Source organism: Eretmochelys imbricata, chromosome 2 (genome assembly GCF_965152235.1).
Source record: "Eretmochelys imbricata isolate rEreImb1 chromosome 2, rEreImb1.hap1, whole genome shotgun sequence".
NCBI classification, from domain to species: domain Eukaryota; kingdom Metazoa; phylum Chordata; order Testudines; family Cheloniidae; genus Eretmochelys; species Eretmochelys imbricata.
In genome coordinates this window covers 270,025,794-270,042,107 of record NC_135573.1, presented here as the reverse complement: position 1 = coordinate 270,042,107, position 16,314 = coordinate 270,025,794, and the positions used below count along the sequence as shown (strand labels likewise).

Below are 16,314 nucleotides of genomic sequence, written 5' to 3'. Positions count from 1 at the left end.
CGCCCTGCACCCCTGTGTGTGGGGGCTCCCCAGGGCAGGGACACCACCCCACGCGCTGGACAGGCCTAGCCCTGCACCCATATTACAAGGGATGAGGGGGGCGGGGGTCTTTCCAGGACACTGAGGTGGCCCAGCCTCATGGCACCCCCAGCCCAGTCCCCCTCTATAAGGGCCCCAGTCATGAGTGGGCCCGGTGGCTGGATCCCACGTGGTCCAGCTGGCCCAGGAGCACTGTTCCTAGCTCTGGGGCTCTGAGGCACACTCCCAGGTGCAGACCTCACGTCCATCACCTTCCTTGGCACTCCGAGACCTCCCCCACCCAGCCCCGAGCCCCTGTGGCTTGTATGTGTTCCCTCTGAGTCCCGCCTCCAGGAATATGCCGAGCTTCTCGGGTAGCCCCTCAGGGACACCGTGGCAGGACAGCAGGACCGAACCGCGGGCACTTTGCTCTGGAAAGCACCGGCGAAGTATGGCTCTGGGCAGTACAGCCTCGTGAGGCAGCCCCCAGTGAGTCCTGGCTTCGGGCAATGTCCGCAGGCCAGGTAGCCCTTCCTGCCTCTTCTCCTTAGCCTGGGCTGCTTCTACTTGGTGGTGGCCTGCCCCTTTCAGAGGGGAGCCCCTGAATTACACGCCACGTCTGCCCTACGGACTCCTGCCCGCGCAGCCGGGGTGGCGTGACTGATGGAGCTGGGCCGGCAGAAGCCCCGCTGTCGACACCGCGACCCCGACATGGCGGTTACCGGGCTAGCGGGGCTGCAGCAAGGTGTGCCGGCACCGAGCGCAGTGCTGCTACTAAAGCTGCGCTCCCCGGGGCGCTGTGCGGGGGCAGTGAGGTTTGCCGTGTAGTTCACCTGGCCTAGCTCCCCCCAGGAGGTCTGGCCTTGGGCCTGCTCCGCAGGAGAGACGTGCCATGTGGGGGGAGCCTTAGCACCTCTCTCCCTGTGACTGCCCCTGTGCAAACGCAGCTCTGCTGGGGAAAGGCGCCTTGCTTCAGTCAGGGCCTGGTGCTAGCCGTAGGGCAATGCCTTCTTGCCGCTGGAAGCTGTGTCCCCACGAGGAGGGGCTGCTGGTTCAGCTCCACAGGTGTCTCGGGCTCTGTCCCGCTGGGCCCAGGCTGAGGGCGTCCAGCCCCTGCCCCCATCCAGGCTTCTGGTCACGGGCGTCACAGTCGGGCTGCTCGGGAAGAAGCTCAGACAGGACTCTGGTGCCGCGTGACTCCGCCCAGGGCAAGGCCCCTTGGCTTCGGTGCTTCCTGGGTCCAATCTCGGAGTGCTCAGCCCCCTGTCCACCGTGAGCTCTGCTCCTGGATGGGACACCTGGGGAGCCTCACACGCCCCAAAGGGCTCTGCCCCCAATTCCACAGCCAGCAGTGACTCCCAGCCAGGTTATTAGTCATGGGGAACCCAGGGTAGAGCAGAGCTTGTCAGCACAAGGAGCAGGAACATTCAGCCAAGTCCATCTTGGGGGGGATCCAGAGCCCTGGGTTCTTCTTCTCTCCCCCCCCTCTCCCCCCTCGCAACCCCACCCAGGTCCAAACCAGGAGACTGATCCCTTCCAGCTGCCTGGCCTCCCTCAGGTCCCTTGCCCCTCCTCTGTCCTTTGTCTCTTTCCCAGGCTAGCAAGTCACATGGTCTCTGTTCTCCAACACCTCCCGTTGATTCTTGCAGAGCAGGGGCCTGGCCTTCCCTTGCCAGGCCAGAGTGTTGGCTGTTCTCTGCAGCCAGTCAGAGTCACACCTGCCCTCTGGGGGTCTCTGCAACAATCACACCCCCTTGTCCCACCACCTAGACACTTGAGTCACACATAGGGGAAACTGAGGCACGCTGCAGTATTCAGAGAAAACATTAAGATCGTTCTCACTTTGCCACAGACCTCTTGGCCCCTGAGCCCAGGCTGGGGAAGCTCAGCCCCTGCCCCCATCCAGGCTTCTGAATGGAGTTGATTGTTCTGGTGGGTGTCCGGGTGAGCAAGACAATCTGTGGCAATGGCTCTAGGTTACTCTGCGCCCGCATCTGGGACACAGTCTCTCTGCCAGAGGTCAGTTCCTCGCTCCAAATGACACGCTGGGCCGCAGCAGGGCGTGGGGCACGCTCTAGCATGGAGGGTCCATAAGATGGAGTTCCCAGTGTGACAGACGTATCCCTGCTCTGGCATGCCTGGCAGCCAGTGCTGCAGGGGGTGTGTCTGAAGGCTCCCACCAGCCCCTGGGTGTCGCTGTTTGCTGGCTCTGTCCCTGAGGGCCTAGGGTATGTAGTGATGCCTCAAGCCTCGCCCCATGAACCCTGCAGCAGCAGCTCCTGCCTCTGATCCACGCTCTGTCTCTGCAGATTTCCTGTTGTGGATTAACCGCTCGGGCACGGTCCTGCCTCTTGCCCATGTCCCTGCAGCCTACAAGGTCGCCTGCGCCCGCCCTGGGGTGCCCCTGTCTGCCAGCTGCCTGCGTTCCAGCGTCCTGGCCCTTACCGCTGACTTGCAGGACTTCGCACCATTCGCTCCGGAGACACCCAGCAGCCCCGAAGGCCCCCCGGAGAGCAGCCTCACTGGGCATTTCATGTCCACGCTCTGCCCTGCCCCAGGCGGCCCTTGCTACCAGCCCCCATCGGATTATTACTGCAGCCTGAGCAAAGAGCACTCTCTGGAGAGCCAGGGCAGCTCCACACTGAGCAGCCCCTCGGAGTGCCTGGCCCCACAGCCTGCTGCCACTTCTGACTGCTCCCCCAGGGGCACCTCCACAGCTGCCCTTTTCCAGTTCCCGATCAGCAAGATCCTGGAGGAGGGGGAGGCAACAGCTGGCTGCCCGGGGCCTGATCGCAAGGGAAAGCAGGCCCAGGAGGAGCTGGACGAGGGGAAGGCAGCCCCGGCCGAGGAGACCTGTGCTCTGCCCTCTCCACACCTGCCCAGCCCCAAGAGAGGGCCGAGCGATGGGCTGCAGGGAGCTGAAGAGATTCAGAGGTACTGGGCAGGGCAACATCTGGGCTCCCTGCTCTGTTCCTCCAGCACTGTCCTGGTCCCCCCCGTCCCTCCTTTGCTGGCTGAGTCCATCAGCCCCTGCCCTCCTCATCCTCTGTAGGGCACCAGTACAGAGCAGGGTCAGGACTAGGGCCCTGCACTGGGCAAACGGCACCCCTGGCCGGCCATAAGGACCAGGGTGGGCCTGCCCTAGGTGTGCTGCATCCTCTCCTCTCCTTTGGCTGCAGGGCATGGGGTGCAGCATGCCCGTTAGTGGGTAACATGCCCCAGGCCCAGCCAGGGTGTCTAGGGGCCAATGTGGGTCAATCCTCTGCCCCCCAGCTATGGGGTGTGTGGGGTATAACGCTGCTGCCCCCGGCCCCCCTTCTCTTCCCCTGGCGGTGGGATACTGGGCAGAGGGTAATGCTGCGCCCCGCTCTGTCCCTCTGCAGGGTGGTCCTCTCAGTCAATGACAAGTGGCATTACTGCCAGAACTCAGACATCCTGGTGGGCTCGCGAGCCATGAGGGACAGGCACTTGCAGCTGCTGGGCTACTGCCTGGTTCAGGTAAGAGGCCTGGAGCTGGGGAGGCTGGGCTGGCCCTGTGGGCCCCTCTCCCGGGTGCAGGAGCTTGGTGGGTGCCCTGCAGGCTGGAGGGTGGTTATTAGAGGGCAGTGTGTCGGCGGGTCCGTCCCCGAGGGAGTGGGGCAAAGGGGGCTCTGCCTGACCGCCCCGGAGGTGAGGCTCTGGGGAGCCATGGTCATAGTCACCCACTGTCAGGCCACGACGCTGCGCACAGCGCTGTGCGTTGCAGGCAGGACCTGTGGGCCTGAGCGGCTGAGCAGGGGGTGCTGCCATTCCCTGCCCCATGACAATCTCCTGACCACAGGCCCACAGAGCTCCGCCCCGCCCTCGCTGGCTGCTCTCCTCTGCCAGCAGGGGTGAGCATGGCACGTCCACTCCCAGCACATGCTGCCCATGTGGAGGGCCAGGCACCTCTGCCCAGAGCTGCCACTGGGAGCCCAGCACACATCAGAGCAGTGCAGTGGCTCTGGGCCGGAGTGATTGCTGTTCGCCAGCAGAAGCCCAGGTCTGAGGGTAGCCCTAGGGTGGCGCTGGAAGGGATGGGCAGGCAGGTGTCCTGGTGGCTCTTCCAGGCCCGCTCTGTGGGGGCCCCATTCTAGAGGCAAGCTCCCCAGGCAGGTGAGATGGGAATCGTGGGTCAGCAGCATCCAGCGAGGCCTGCTGTGTCTGCATACCCTGGTGCCCCCCGCCTCCCAAACCGGGCTCCACTCCTCGGCATGCCTGTGGCAGCGAGCCCCGGCACGTCTGTGATGCCTGTGCCCTTTCAGCCAATCTGTGTTACTGAGGCCAGCTAGTTCAGTCCGGGGGTGCCCCTTGCCGGCTGCCACCTCTTTCCTTCTGCTGGCTCCTGGCTGCCTTGTGGCTGGGCCTGTGCCCCCGGCCTTCAGCCATGCCTGGCTTGTGAGGGACTCAGCCGACGCCAGCGCACTTTGGCCTCTCTCTCGGTGCTGGTCCCGCTCCTCCAGGCTCGCTCCCGGTCATGCTTGTGGACGTTCCTCGCTGAGATACCACTCCATCAACACCCAGTGAATAGAGATCCCGCTCCAAGCAGGGTGCTCAGTCCCTGACGGCGAGCTCGGCTGGCTGGCACGTTGACGGCACCGCTGCCTGCTATGGGGGGGCAGATCGGCGCGCCGTACCCGGGGGACGTGGCCTCGGCCTCTGCACCTTCTGACTCTATGTCCCAGGCCCAAACGCCAGCTGGCTCCGCCTGGTGCAGCGCTGCCGGCCCTCTGCCTCTTCTGGCGTCAGTGGCTCCCACTCAGCCCTTGCTGGGCTGGGGGGCGTTGCAGGCTGTGATATACGGGAGATTAGTGGCCTTTTGGCCTTAATCTCCGACTCTAGCCAGGGCTCTCTCTGGGTGCTGGCACCAACGCAGACACCAGGACCCACCCTGCTGGACCTGGTACCAACACGAGTCGCCAGCAGATCTGTGACTACAGGCAGCTCAAGCCTGATACCGATGTTCCTGCCCCAGCTCCCTGTGGCATTAGGACTTCCTCTGCTGACCCAGGGGAGCAGCATCTCTTCTAGACCAAATATACCCCTGCTCCCCTTCTCCCCAGTCCAGAAGTGACCCTCACCGGGCAGCCAACACCTTCTGCTAGGGCTTCCCCAGGAGTCAGTCAAGAGGCACCTGGATGCCCCCCCGCAGCACACCCAGACACACTGCCCTCAGACAGCCAGGACTGCCCTGGCTACATCACCTCAGGCCCTGCACCCCCTCACCCCAGGCCTGTCCCTCTGGCCTGCTGACTCAGGACTCTCCATCAAGCACCCCAGGTCCTCTTCCTTGATCAGATAACCAGAACCTCAGAGCTGAAGAGGAATCTGAGGATGATGGAGAGGAGCACAGAGGGCAAAGGAAGAAGGTGACCCTCCCCCGCAGCTGACTTCAGGTCTTTCTAGGAGTTGCTGGGAAGAGGAGCATGTGCCCTAGAGATGGGCCTCTGAGCCATGCAGGAGAAAGCCCGTAAGTTGTTTGGTAACTTCCCCTCATGCTGCCCCTGGGCCGTGCCAGTAACCCTGTGAAGGACCAGGCAGGATCTGATTTACGAGTGCCTCTGCCCTCGCCCAGTTCTGGCCGCTTTACTGGTGGCCGTGGCCCAGGAAAACCAAAATGGGGGGCTGCAGAGAGCTGCCCTGATGGAGACAGGTCTCAGAGATTGGGTCCCTCCACACCAAAGCCTGGTCTTGGACATCACTGCAACTGTACAGCAAATATCAGGCCTCATTCACCAGACGTGCCAAGGAGCTGGGGTGGCACAAAGTGTCTTCCTGTTGACAAGTTCCTGCAGGTAGCCTGAGCCAAGGAATGTGGGGTTCCGAACCTCTCCAAGTGTCACTGGCCCAGCCTGAGCATCCTGCCTCCCACCCCCAGGCTGCCAGAGAGGCCCAAAATGCCTACAAGGGCTGGACCATTCGCTCCCATCGGATGGGTTGTTGCACACCCCAAAGGACTCCAGGAACACTGAGCTCCTTGGGTATGTAGTTTTCTCCTGGTACCTCGAGAGCAGGGTCAGTTTGGACAGAGAATCTTCTGGCAACAGAGGCAGCTGACTATACTGCTCAGAGGAAACATCACTTCTCCTACAGGGAGCTCCCGTCTCTTCTACCACCCCCCTACATCGTCCCCAAGGCGGAGACTTGGTGTTCAGGACCGAGAGCCTCATACCGATCTCGCCCCAGCCTTCTTCGCTGTACCCCACTTTTGTTGCACTTTCCCAGGCCTGGGCTGGGATTACATCACAGCAGCTACCAAAGGCTGCTCCGTGTGTGTGTCCTCCGCCCCCCCATTCACTTCCTCGTCACTCACCAGGGACCATCTCACGGGACACAGCAGATTTCCTGTGTCCCACAGGAGCTGTAGAGGGCCCCTCTCAGGAGTTCAAAGGGCGGGGGTTCTGTCCTCACCATTTATCCCAGAAGAAAAGGGGGAGGTGGCCTCTCTCGGACCTGAGGTGACTGAACTACTCCATCAGCTCCAGTTCAGAAGGCAACACGAGCCTCCCTCGCGCCCTCCAGATGCGCAGGGCTGGCTTGTGGCTGTCAGCCTTGCCCATGCGTGTTTTCACACAGCAGTTCGTCCGGCCTAGAGGCTGCCCCTGCTTCACAGCATGACAGGACTGTTACGATACAAGGCTCTAGCTGTTTGCAGTGTTCGCAGAATGCCTGGCTGGGCTGGCGCACACCTCTGCCTGGCTTCTGAGAGATGCCCGGCCCTGCCCGGCCCTGCCCTCAGCCTTTCGCTCCTTAGGACGGAGAGTGAAATACAAGAAGTCGTCTCTCTCCTCCCTGTGCACAGAATTCATAGGGGCTGTCTGGATTGCCCTTGGCAGAGCCACACCTCCCTCGAGAGGTGTCAGGCCATCCCTGGTCTCCACCCCAAGGGAAACCCTGCAACTGCAACAAGAACCTGGCTTGGGCTGTTAGGTTACATGGTATCGAGACCACATGTTGGACACCACTCCTCAGAGTTCACCTCTGCCTGGTCTATTTCCCAGCCCACTAAACACCAAGGAATCATAGAAGGGTAGGACTGACAGGGACCTCAGGAGGTCACCTAGTCCAGTCCCCTGCACTCAAGGCAGGTCTACGTAATAACTAGACCATCCCTGACAGGTGTTTGTCCAACCTGCTTGTAAAAGCCCCCAATGACAGGGACTCCACCCCCTCCCTGGGCAATTTATTCCAGTGCCAAACCACCCTGACAGGTCAGAGATTTTTCCTAATGTCCAACCTAAACCGCCCTGGCTGCAATTTAAGCCCGTTGCGTCTTGTCCTGTCCTCAGAGGTTAAGAAAAATAATTTTTCTCCTTTCTCCTTGTAACAACATTTTATGTACTTGAAAACTATGTCCCCTCTCAGTCTTCTCTGCTCCAGACCCAGTGTTTTCAATCTTCCCGCACAGGTCGTGTTTCCTAGACCTTTCATCCGTTTTGTTGCTCTTCTCTGGACTTTCTCCAGTTTCCTGAAATGTGGGGCCCAGAACTGGACACACTACTCCAGCTGAGGTCTAATCAGGACGGGGTAAAGCAGAAGAATTACTTCTTGTGTTTTGCTTACAACACTCCTGCTCATACAGCCCAGAATGATGTTTGCTATTTTTGCAACAGTGTTACTGTTGACTCATATTTAGCTTGTGATCCACTGTGACCCCCAGATCCCTTTCCGCAGGACTCCTTCCTAGGCAGTCATTTCCCATTGTGTATGTGTGCAACTGATTGTTCCTTCCTAAGTGGAGGACTTTGCATTTGTCCTTATTGAATTTCATCCAGTTTACTTCAGACCATTTCTCCAGTTTGTCCAGATCATTTTGAATTTAATTCTGTCCTCCAAAGTACTTGCAACCCCTCCGAGCTTGGTATCGTCTGCAAACTTGATAAGTGTACTCTCTATGCCGTTATCTAAATCAGTGAAGATATTGAACAGAACCGGACCTGGAACAGATCCCTGTGGAACCCCACTTGAGATACTCTTCCAGCATGACTGTGAACCACTGATGATTACTCTCTGGGAATGGTTTTCCTACCAGTTCTGTACCCACCTTATAGTAGCTCCATCTAGGTTGTATTTCCCTAGTTTGTTTATGAGAAGTGTGACAAAGTTCCTCCTCTACCTTGGTGGGTCTTGCGCTTATTGGCGGATTTGCTCGCCTTGGAGCTTCACAGCAGCCCTCAGCTTGGCCATTTTTCTGAACCCACAGTCCAGGTCGACTCCTCCTGTGTCTGACCAGGAGTTGGGAGGTTTGGGGGAACCCGGGCCCGCCCTCTACTCCGGGTTCCAGCCCAGGGCCCTGTGCAATGCAGCTGTCTAGAGTGCCTCCTGAAACAGCTGTGCGACAGCTACAACTCCCTGGGCTACATCCCCATGGCCTCCTCCCAACACCTTCTTTATCCTCACCATAGGACCTTCCTCCTGGTGTCTGATGATGCTTGTACACCTCAGTCCTCCAACAGTCCGCGTTCTCACTCTCAGCTCCTAGTGCCTCTTGCTCCCAGCTCCTCACACACACACCACAAACTGAAGTGAGCTCCTTTTTAAACCCAGGTGCCCTGATTAGCCTGCCTTAATTGATTCTAGCAGCTTCTTGATTGGCTGCAGGTGTTCTAATCAGCCTGTCTTAATTGTCTCCAGAAGGTTCCTGATTGTTCTGGAACCTTCCCTGATACCTTACCCAGGGAAAAGGGACCTACTTAACCTGGGGCTAATATATCTGCCTTCTCTTACTCTCCTGTAGCCATCTGGCCCAACCCTGTCACAGAAGGTCATGTGAGACAGTGTCAAAAGCTTTACTAAAGTCAAGATATACCACGTCTCCCACTTCCCCGCAAGGCTTGTTACCCTGTCAAAGAAAGCTATCAGGTTGGTTTGAAATGGTTTGTTCTTGACAAATCCATGCTACTGTTACTTATCACCTTATTATCTTCTAGGTGTTTGCAAATTGATTGCTTAACTATTTGCTCCATTATCTTTCCGGGTACAGAAGTTAAGGTGACTGGTCTGTAATTCCCCAGGTTGTCCTTATTTCCTTTTTTATAGATGGGCACTATATTTGCCCTTTTCCACTCCTCTGGAATTTCTCCCGTCTTCCATGACTTTTCCAAGATAATCGCTAATGGCTCAGATCTCTCCTCAGTCAGCTCCTCGAGTATTCTAGGATTTCATCAGGCCCTGGTGACTTGAAGTGATCTAACCTTTTTTAGCCTCAGATCGTACCTCATTTTCACTGCATTCACTAGGTTAGACGTCTGCTTGCGACTAACCTTTTTGGAGAAAACAAAAAAGTCACTTAGCACTTCTGCCATTTCCCACGTTTTCTCTTATCGTCCCCCCTACTCACTGAGTAATGGGCCTACCCTGTCCTTGGTCTTTGTCTTGCCTCTAATGTATTTGTAGAATCTTTTCTTGTTACCCTTTATATCTCTAGCTAGTTATTTTATCCCTACATGCTTGTTTTGTTTGTTTATATGCATCCTTCATCATTTGACTGAGTTTCCACTTTTTTGTAGGACTCTTTTTTGATTTTTAGATCATTGAAGCTTTCCTGGTTAAGGCAGGGTGGTCTCTTGCCAGACTTCCTATCTTTCCTATGCAGTGGGATAGTTTTCTCTTGTGCATGACTCTTTGTCTCTTTGAAAAACTGCCAGCTGTCTTCAGGTGTTTTTCCCCTGCTTAAGACTTGCTTCCCTTGGGATCTTACTTACCATCTCCCTGAGTTTGCTAAGGTCTGCCTTCTTGAAGTCCGTTGTCTTTATTGTGCTGTTCTCCCTCCTACCATTCCTTAGAATCATAAACTCTACCATTTCATGATCACTTTCACCCAGCCTGCCTTTCACCTTCAAATTCTCAACCAGTTCCTCCCTATTTGTCAAAATCAAATCTAGAACAGCCTCTCCCCTAGTAGCTTTCTCCACCTTCTGGAATACAAAATGGTCTCCAATGCATTCCAAAAACCTGTTGGAGAATCTGTGCCCTGCTGGGTTGTTTTCCCAAGAGATGTCCGGGTAGTTGAAGTCCCCCATCACCACCAAGACCTGGGCTTTGGATGATTTTGTTAGTTTATAAAAAGCCTCCGCCACCAATTCTTCCTGGTTTGGTGGTCTATAGGAGACCCCTACCATGACCTCACCCTTGGTTTTCACCCCCTTTATCCTGACCCAGAGCCTCTCAACACGTCTGTCTCCTGTTTCCGTCTCCACCTCTGTCCAAGTGCATACGCTGTGTACAGAGAAGGCAGCACCTCCCCCTTTCCCCCGGCCTGTCCTTCCTTAGCGAGCTGCACCCCCCTGTGCCGATATTCCAGTCGTGCGCGTTCTCCCACCAGGTCTCCGTGATGCCAGCTGTGATACATAGTTCTGTTTGTTCACTAGCATTTCTAGTTCTTCCTGCTTATTCCCCCCACTTCTCACACTAGCATACCGATATCTAAGATACTGGTTTGATTTCCCCCCTATGTTCCCTCTTGTCTCTCCCTTGTCCCTCCTATAACGGCCCATGCTCCCCCCAGATTCTGACCCTTCTCCCAGGTCTCCATGTTTTTGCTCTGCCTGTGGGTTTTTGTCTCCTGCTCCCATCCAACCTGGGTTAAAGCCCGCCTAACTAGGCTAGCCAGTCCATATCCCTTCCTCGATAGGTGGGACCCATCTCTGCTCAGGAGCCTCCTTCATGTATGGCCATGTGCGTCAGGAATAACCCCTAGCCTGGCGGACAGTCCTCAGACGGGTCCCAGAAAGGGTCTCCTGCAATATCCATATGCTGGAATTCCATGTGATTTCAGCGGCCTGTGAGGGAGAGCAGTGAGATCCTGAGACCCACCTCCACATGGTATTGTTGCAACAGGCTGGGCTAGTCCTGCTCACCCCGGTCTGCGGGGGAGCAGCTGAGGACATGGTTCTCTTTGCACAGGGTAGCTCCCAGGGCCCATCCCGTCCCAGGAACAAGCCACACTCTGCTGGCTCACTTGCACCCAGGACTGAGCTCCCATGGGGCTGGGTGGGCTCTGAAGGACTCTTCTCTGTGTTCTGCTCATGGGGCCCAGCTGTGATGGACCTGCTTTGCCACTGACAAAGTCTTCTCATCTGCCCCTGAGCAGGTGCCAGGGTCCCTCCAGGCTGTTTCCCTTATCCTCTGATTTGAATTTCTCTTTTATGCCGTTCTTCCTGTTCCCTGACACCCCAGCTCATAGGATCCATCCGGCAGGATGCAGCCTTGGTAGTACTCATAGCCCCTTAGCTTCTGTTGGCTCCCAGCCCTACTGCATCCGTCCACATGGCCACCAGTGTGTCGCAAACTGCCCCCCCACCCCAGCCCCCATGTCTTGCCCTGAAAGCCTGGGCACGGACTGGCTGAGCACAGCAGATGGAGGGTTATCCCTTCCTGGCACAGAGCGGGACATCCCCAGGCCAGGCTGCAGCTCAGAGGGGATGAGATTCGTCCATCCACTTTACAACCAGCCTCTGTAAGCTTTTGTTCCTGAGTCTAGAGAACAGGAGCTAGAGGCCAGAGGCGGGCCTCTTGGGCTCAGGCAACTGCTGCCTCAGCAGCCGAATATTCTCCTCTTCAGATGCTGTATTTTCCCGTCCCAGTGTTTGGAAGTTTCTCCAAGGCCTGTCTCCTCAGTCAGGCGCCTCCCAGGCCTGGGCCCTACTGTAGTTCTTAGGGGCCTTATCTCCCGCTCCCCAGTGAGCCCTGGTCCATGTGCTCTCCAGCTCATGGCTATTGCTCCAGCCAGGAGAGTTAGCAAGGTTTAAGCCAGTGTGGCAAATTCTCTCCTCCTTACAGTGTTTTCCCTGCGGGTAAGGTGAGGCTGAGACATTCCACCACCCCCCCACCCGCCTTTAAATTCCTCTCCAAGGTGGCCATCTGATTTTCACTTAGACCAAACCCTTCACTTCCATGAACCACAGTGAAACTTGAGAGAAACCAGGCTGCACACAACATGTCTCCAGAGCCTCTTGGGACATCACCTCTTTTACGTGTGTCACTGGGGGAGAACATCAGAATGGCCACACTGCTCAGACCAATGGTCCATCTAGCCCAGTAGCCCATCTTCCAATGGGGCCGGGGCCAGGGCCAGGTGCTTCAGAGGGAATTAACAGAACAAGATAATTATCAAGTGATCTGTCTCATGTTGTCCACTCCCAGATTCTGGTAGTCAGACATTTAGGGACACCCAGGGCATGGGGTTCTGTCCCGGCCCATCCTGGCTAATAGCCATTGATGGACCTACTCTCCATGAACTTATCTACTTCTTTTTTGAACCCTGTTACAGTCTTGGCCTTCACAACATCCCCTGGCAAGGAGTTCCATAGGTTTGTGTGTTGTGTGAAGAAATACTTTTGTTTGTTTTAAACCTGCTGCTTATTAATTTCATTAGGTAACCCCTGGTTCTTGTGTTAGGTGAAGGGGTCTATATCACTTCCCTATTCACTTTCTCCACACCAGCCATGGTTTTACAGGCCTCTGTCATATTCCCCCCTTAGTCGTCTCTTTTCCAAGCTGAAAAGTCAGTTTTATTAATCTCTCCTCATATGGAAGCTGTTCCATACCCCTAATCATTTTTGTTGCCCTTCTCTGTGCCTTTTCCACTTCTAATACATTGTTTTTGAGATGGGGTGAGCAGACCTGCACACAGTATTCAAGGTGTGGGTGTACCATGGATTTATACAGAGGCAATACGATATTTTCTGTCTCATTATCTCTCCCTGTCCTAATGATTCCCAACGTTCTGTTTGCTTTTTTGGCTGCTGCTGCACATTGTGTGGATGTTTTCAGAAAACTATCCACAGTGACTCCAAGATCTCGGTGGCAGATGACAGGACAAGGAGCGCTGGTCTCAAGTTGCAATGGGGGAGGTCTAGGTTGGATATTTGGAAATACTGTTTGTCACAGAGTCCCCGGGCACTGCTCTGAGACTACTCCATATGAAGCCAGTCAGGACTCTGGGGAAGCCTCCTCTCCCTAGGGCAAGAAGCTCACACAATTTCGACCTTTCTGGGGCTGACATCGGAGCATTCAGCATCCCCGTCCACACCGTGCGCTTCCCACCGCGAGTCCACACAGACGGGGCTCTGGGAGAGCCAAAGGGCCCTGCACCCCAACTCCGCAGTCAGACGTGACTCTCAGCCAGCCAGTTTATTAGACGACAGGAACATGGTCTAAAACAGAGCTTGTAGGTACAGAGAACAGGACACTTCAGTCAGGTCCATCTTTGGGGGCAGGGAGGTCAGAGCCCCCTCTGAGCCTCCCTCCATTTCCCCAGCCAGCTCCAAAACTGAAACTCGCCCACCCCTGCTCTCACCTTTGTCTCTTTCCTGGGCCAGGAGGCCACCTGATCTCTTTGTTCTCCAACCCCTTCAGTTGGCACCTTTGCAGAGGAGGGGCCCAGGCCATCAGTTGCCGGGAGACAGGGTGTCGGCCATTCTCTGTGCAGACTCCATCACACTGGCCCTCTAGGGCTCTGCCCCAATCACACACCCTTATCCCGCCACCTAGATACTTAAGATCTGCATAGGGGAAATTGAGGCATCCATACAGTATTCAGAGAAAACATTAAGAACATTCTCACTTCATCACACTATTTCACTAGGAGGGTGGTGAAGCACTGGAATGGGTTATTTAGGGAGGTGGTGGAATCTCTTCCCTTTGAGGTTTTTAAGGCCCAGCTTGACAAAGCCCGGGCTGGGATGATTTAGTTGGGGATTGGTCTTGCTTTGAGCAGGGGGTTGGGCTAGATGACCTCCTGAGGTCCCTTCCAACCCTGATATTCTATGATTCTATGAATGACTCCAAGATCTCTTTCTTGAGTGGTAACAGCTAATTTAGACCCCATCATTTTATACATATAGTTGGGATTATGTTTTTCAGTGTGCATTACTTTGCATTTATCAACATTGAATTTAATCTGTTATTTTGTTGCCCAGTCACCCAGTTTTGTGACATCCCTTCACAGATCTTTGCAGTCTGCTTTGGACTGAATTATCTTGAGTAATTTTGTATCATCTGCAAACTTTGCCACCTCACTGTTTACGCCTTTTCCCAGATCATTTATGAATATGTTGAATAGGACTGGTCCCAGTACAGACCCCTGGGGGACACCACTATTTAACTCTCTTCATTCTGAAAACTGATCATTTATTCCTCCCCTTTGTTTCATCTGTTTTAAGCAGTTACCGATCCATGAGACCACCTTCCTTCTTATCCCATGACTGCTTACTTTGCCTAAGAACCTTGGTGAGGGACCTTGTGAAAGGTTTTCTGAAAGTCCAAGTACACTATATCCATCAGATCACCCTTGCTCACATGTTTCTTGACCCCCTCAAAGAATTCTAGTAGAGTGGTGAGGCATGATTTCCCTTTACAAAAGCCATGTTGACTCCTCTACAGCATATTGCATTCATCCGTGTGTCTGATAATTCTTTGCTACACTTTCAACCAGTTTGCCTGGCAATGAAGTTAGGCTTACTAGCCCGTAAGTGCCAGGCCATCTCGTCCCAGAGATTATGTAAGTAGCCAGCTCGCCTGTATCAGTCTGTCACCTAGTAGTTATGCCCTTTCCCTCAGCTATTGCGGCCCTCTCAGCTGATGGCTAGGCGATTTCAGTGTCCTGAGGACTGTCCTGTCTTGGTGCTCAGCCCAGCCTTTTACCACACACTCCACCGTGGATCTGGCAGCGGGATGGGACAGCAAATCCTTGTTTAGCTAACTGCCCTGAGGGTACCTGCCCCCGGCCCATTGGTCTGGGAACTGCTAGCCTGGCCCCAGGCTGCGGTCCCGCAGCACAGCTGTGATGCAGAGTGACAGACCTTGTAGGCGGATGGGGTCACAGTGACCTTGTGTCTGTGGATCCAGCGAGGGACAGGTGTGGCTGCTGTGTCCCATATGCCCTCATGGGGGGGGGGGCAGGGAGAACCAGGTTGTGCAGCGTTGGGCCCCCCATCTCTGCTGCCCACAGATTCTGCTCTGGCACAGGAGCTGCCCGCACTTTGGAGCAATTCATGTAGCCAGGAGTCAGTTACGATCCGGGAATGGGCCAGGCCAGCGCGGGGGCACCTGCAGCCAGCCCTCTAGGTTAACACATAGCTCCGTGGAGGGGCCATTAGCTCATGTTAGTCTGACCTCCTGGATTGCACAGGCCAGCAGCAGCCCCCACACAAACCCTGACACCTGAGCTCAGCTTTTGCGGGGAGGAGTTTCAATAGATGCACCAAGCACCCCGAGGTGGGGCTGGAGCCGGAGCTGCTTCCTCTGGTGGGGAGGGGAGCTGGGCCCTGCTTGTGGAAAAGGCCCCTCTTCTATTCCCCTACCCTCCTGCACCAGCCAGGCCCTTGTGCCCTAGGGGGAAAGGCCCCTGCCCCAGCCTGGCATTGGTGCTAAGTGACCCTCCTCTCCTGTGTGCAGCTGCCCTACATGGAGCTGGAGAAGGTGAGCGGTGTCGAGGAGGCCAAGCACTATCTGCGGCAGAAGCTGCGGGAGCTCCGCTTTTGAAAGCAGCCGCTGCCCCCGGGGCACAGTGACGGCGAGAGACCCACCTCACCTCCGCGTGCCAAGGAGCCTGCTCCCGGAGGCTCCCTCCCTCCCCTGGGGCTGAGGGCAAGGCAGCTCCCAGGCCAGGGGCTGTCGGCCGGTGGGGCTGGTGGTGGCGGGCGTAGCGTGTGGCTATTATTTATTGGCATTTGCTGAGGGATCGGGGGTCGGGCTGGTGCAGCAATGGGGGTGGGTGTCTGGTGTAAACGGGTGGGACAGCGCCACGGCCCCAAGTGGGAGCAGTGTATGATGAGCCTGCTACTCCACCCACGAGCCTCCTGTCTGCCAAAGGGGGGGTGCACTGGGGACAAGCACTGGTCTGTTTATCCTCAGGGGCAGGGCTCCCTGAGCTGCCTGCCTCTCCCCCGGGGGCTGCACAGGGCCTGGAGGAGTGGCTGGAAGCGCATTGGCAGGGGGGCCCTGGAGCTGTTTGCCTCTGGGGAGGGGCTGGCTCCCTGGAGGAGGGGCTGTTTGCCCCCAGGCCCAGCCCAAGGTGCCGCTGTGGTGGTGGGGGACAAAGTTTACAATAAAAATGGAGAAAAATCTGCCCTGTCCTGTCCTGTTTGTCGGTGCCAGGAGTTCACAGCCCCCAGGGCAGGGGCCCAGGGGTGGGACAGTGCCTGCTGCACCCTGCCAGGGGTCTGGTCCTAGGCCCACCTCCTGGGGGGAGGAGCAGGGTGTGGCATGGTCTGGCCATAGTGAGTGCCCCCTGCCTGGGAGGGAGGTGCCGCTCCCCAGCCCCAACTGTCCTTG

General features: G+C 56.3%; 1 protein-coding gene across 1 annotated transcript in view; it reads left to right on the top strand.

Annotated features, from left to right (window-relative positions):
• Positions 1–16,106, top strand: part of FASTK (Fas activated serine/threonine kinase) — a 29,677-nt gene extending 13,571 nt beyond the window's left edge. The window contains 3 exon segments of the mRNA XM_077808646.1: positions 2,328–2,952; positions 3,402–3,516; positions 15,436–16,106. Coding sequence (XP_077664772.1) covers positions 2,328–2,952; positions 3,402–3,516; positions 15,436–15,522 — 827 coding nt within the window. The 3' untranslated portion in view covers positions 15,523–16,106.
• Positions 16,107–16,314: the final 208 nt, after the last annotated feature.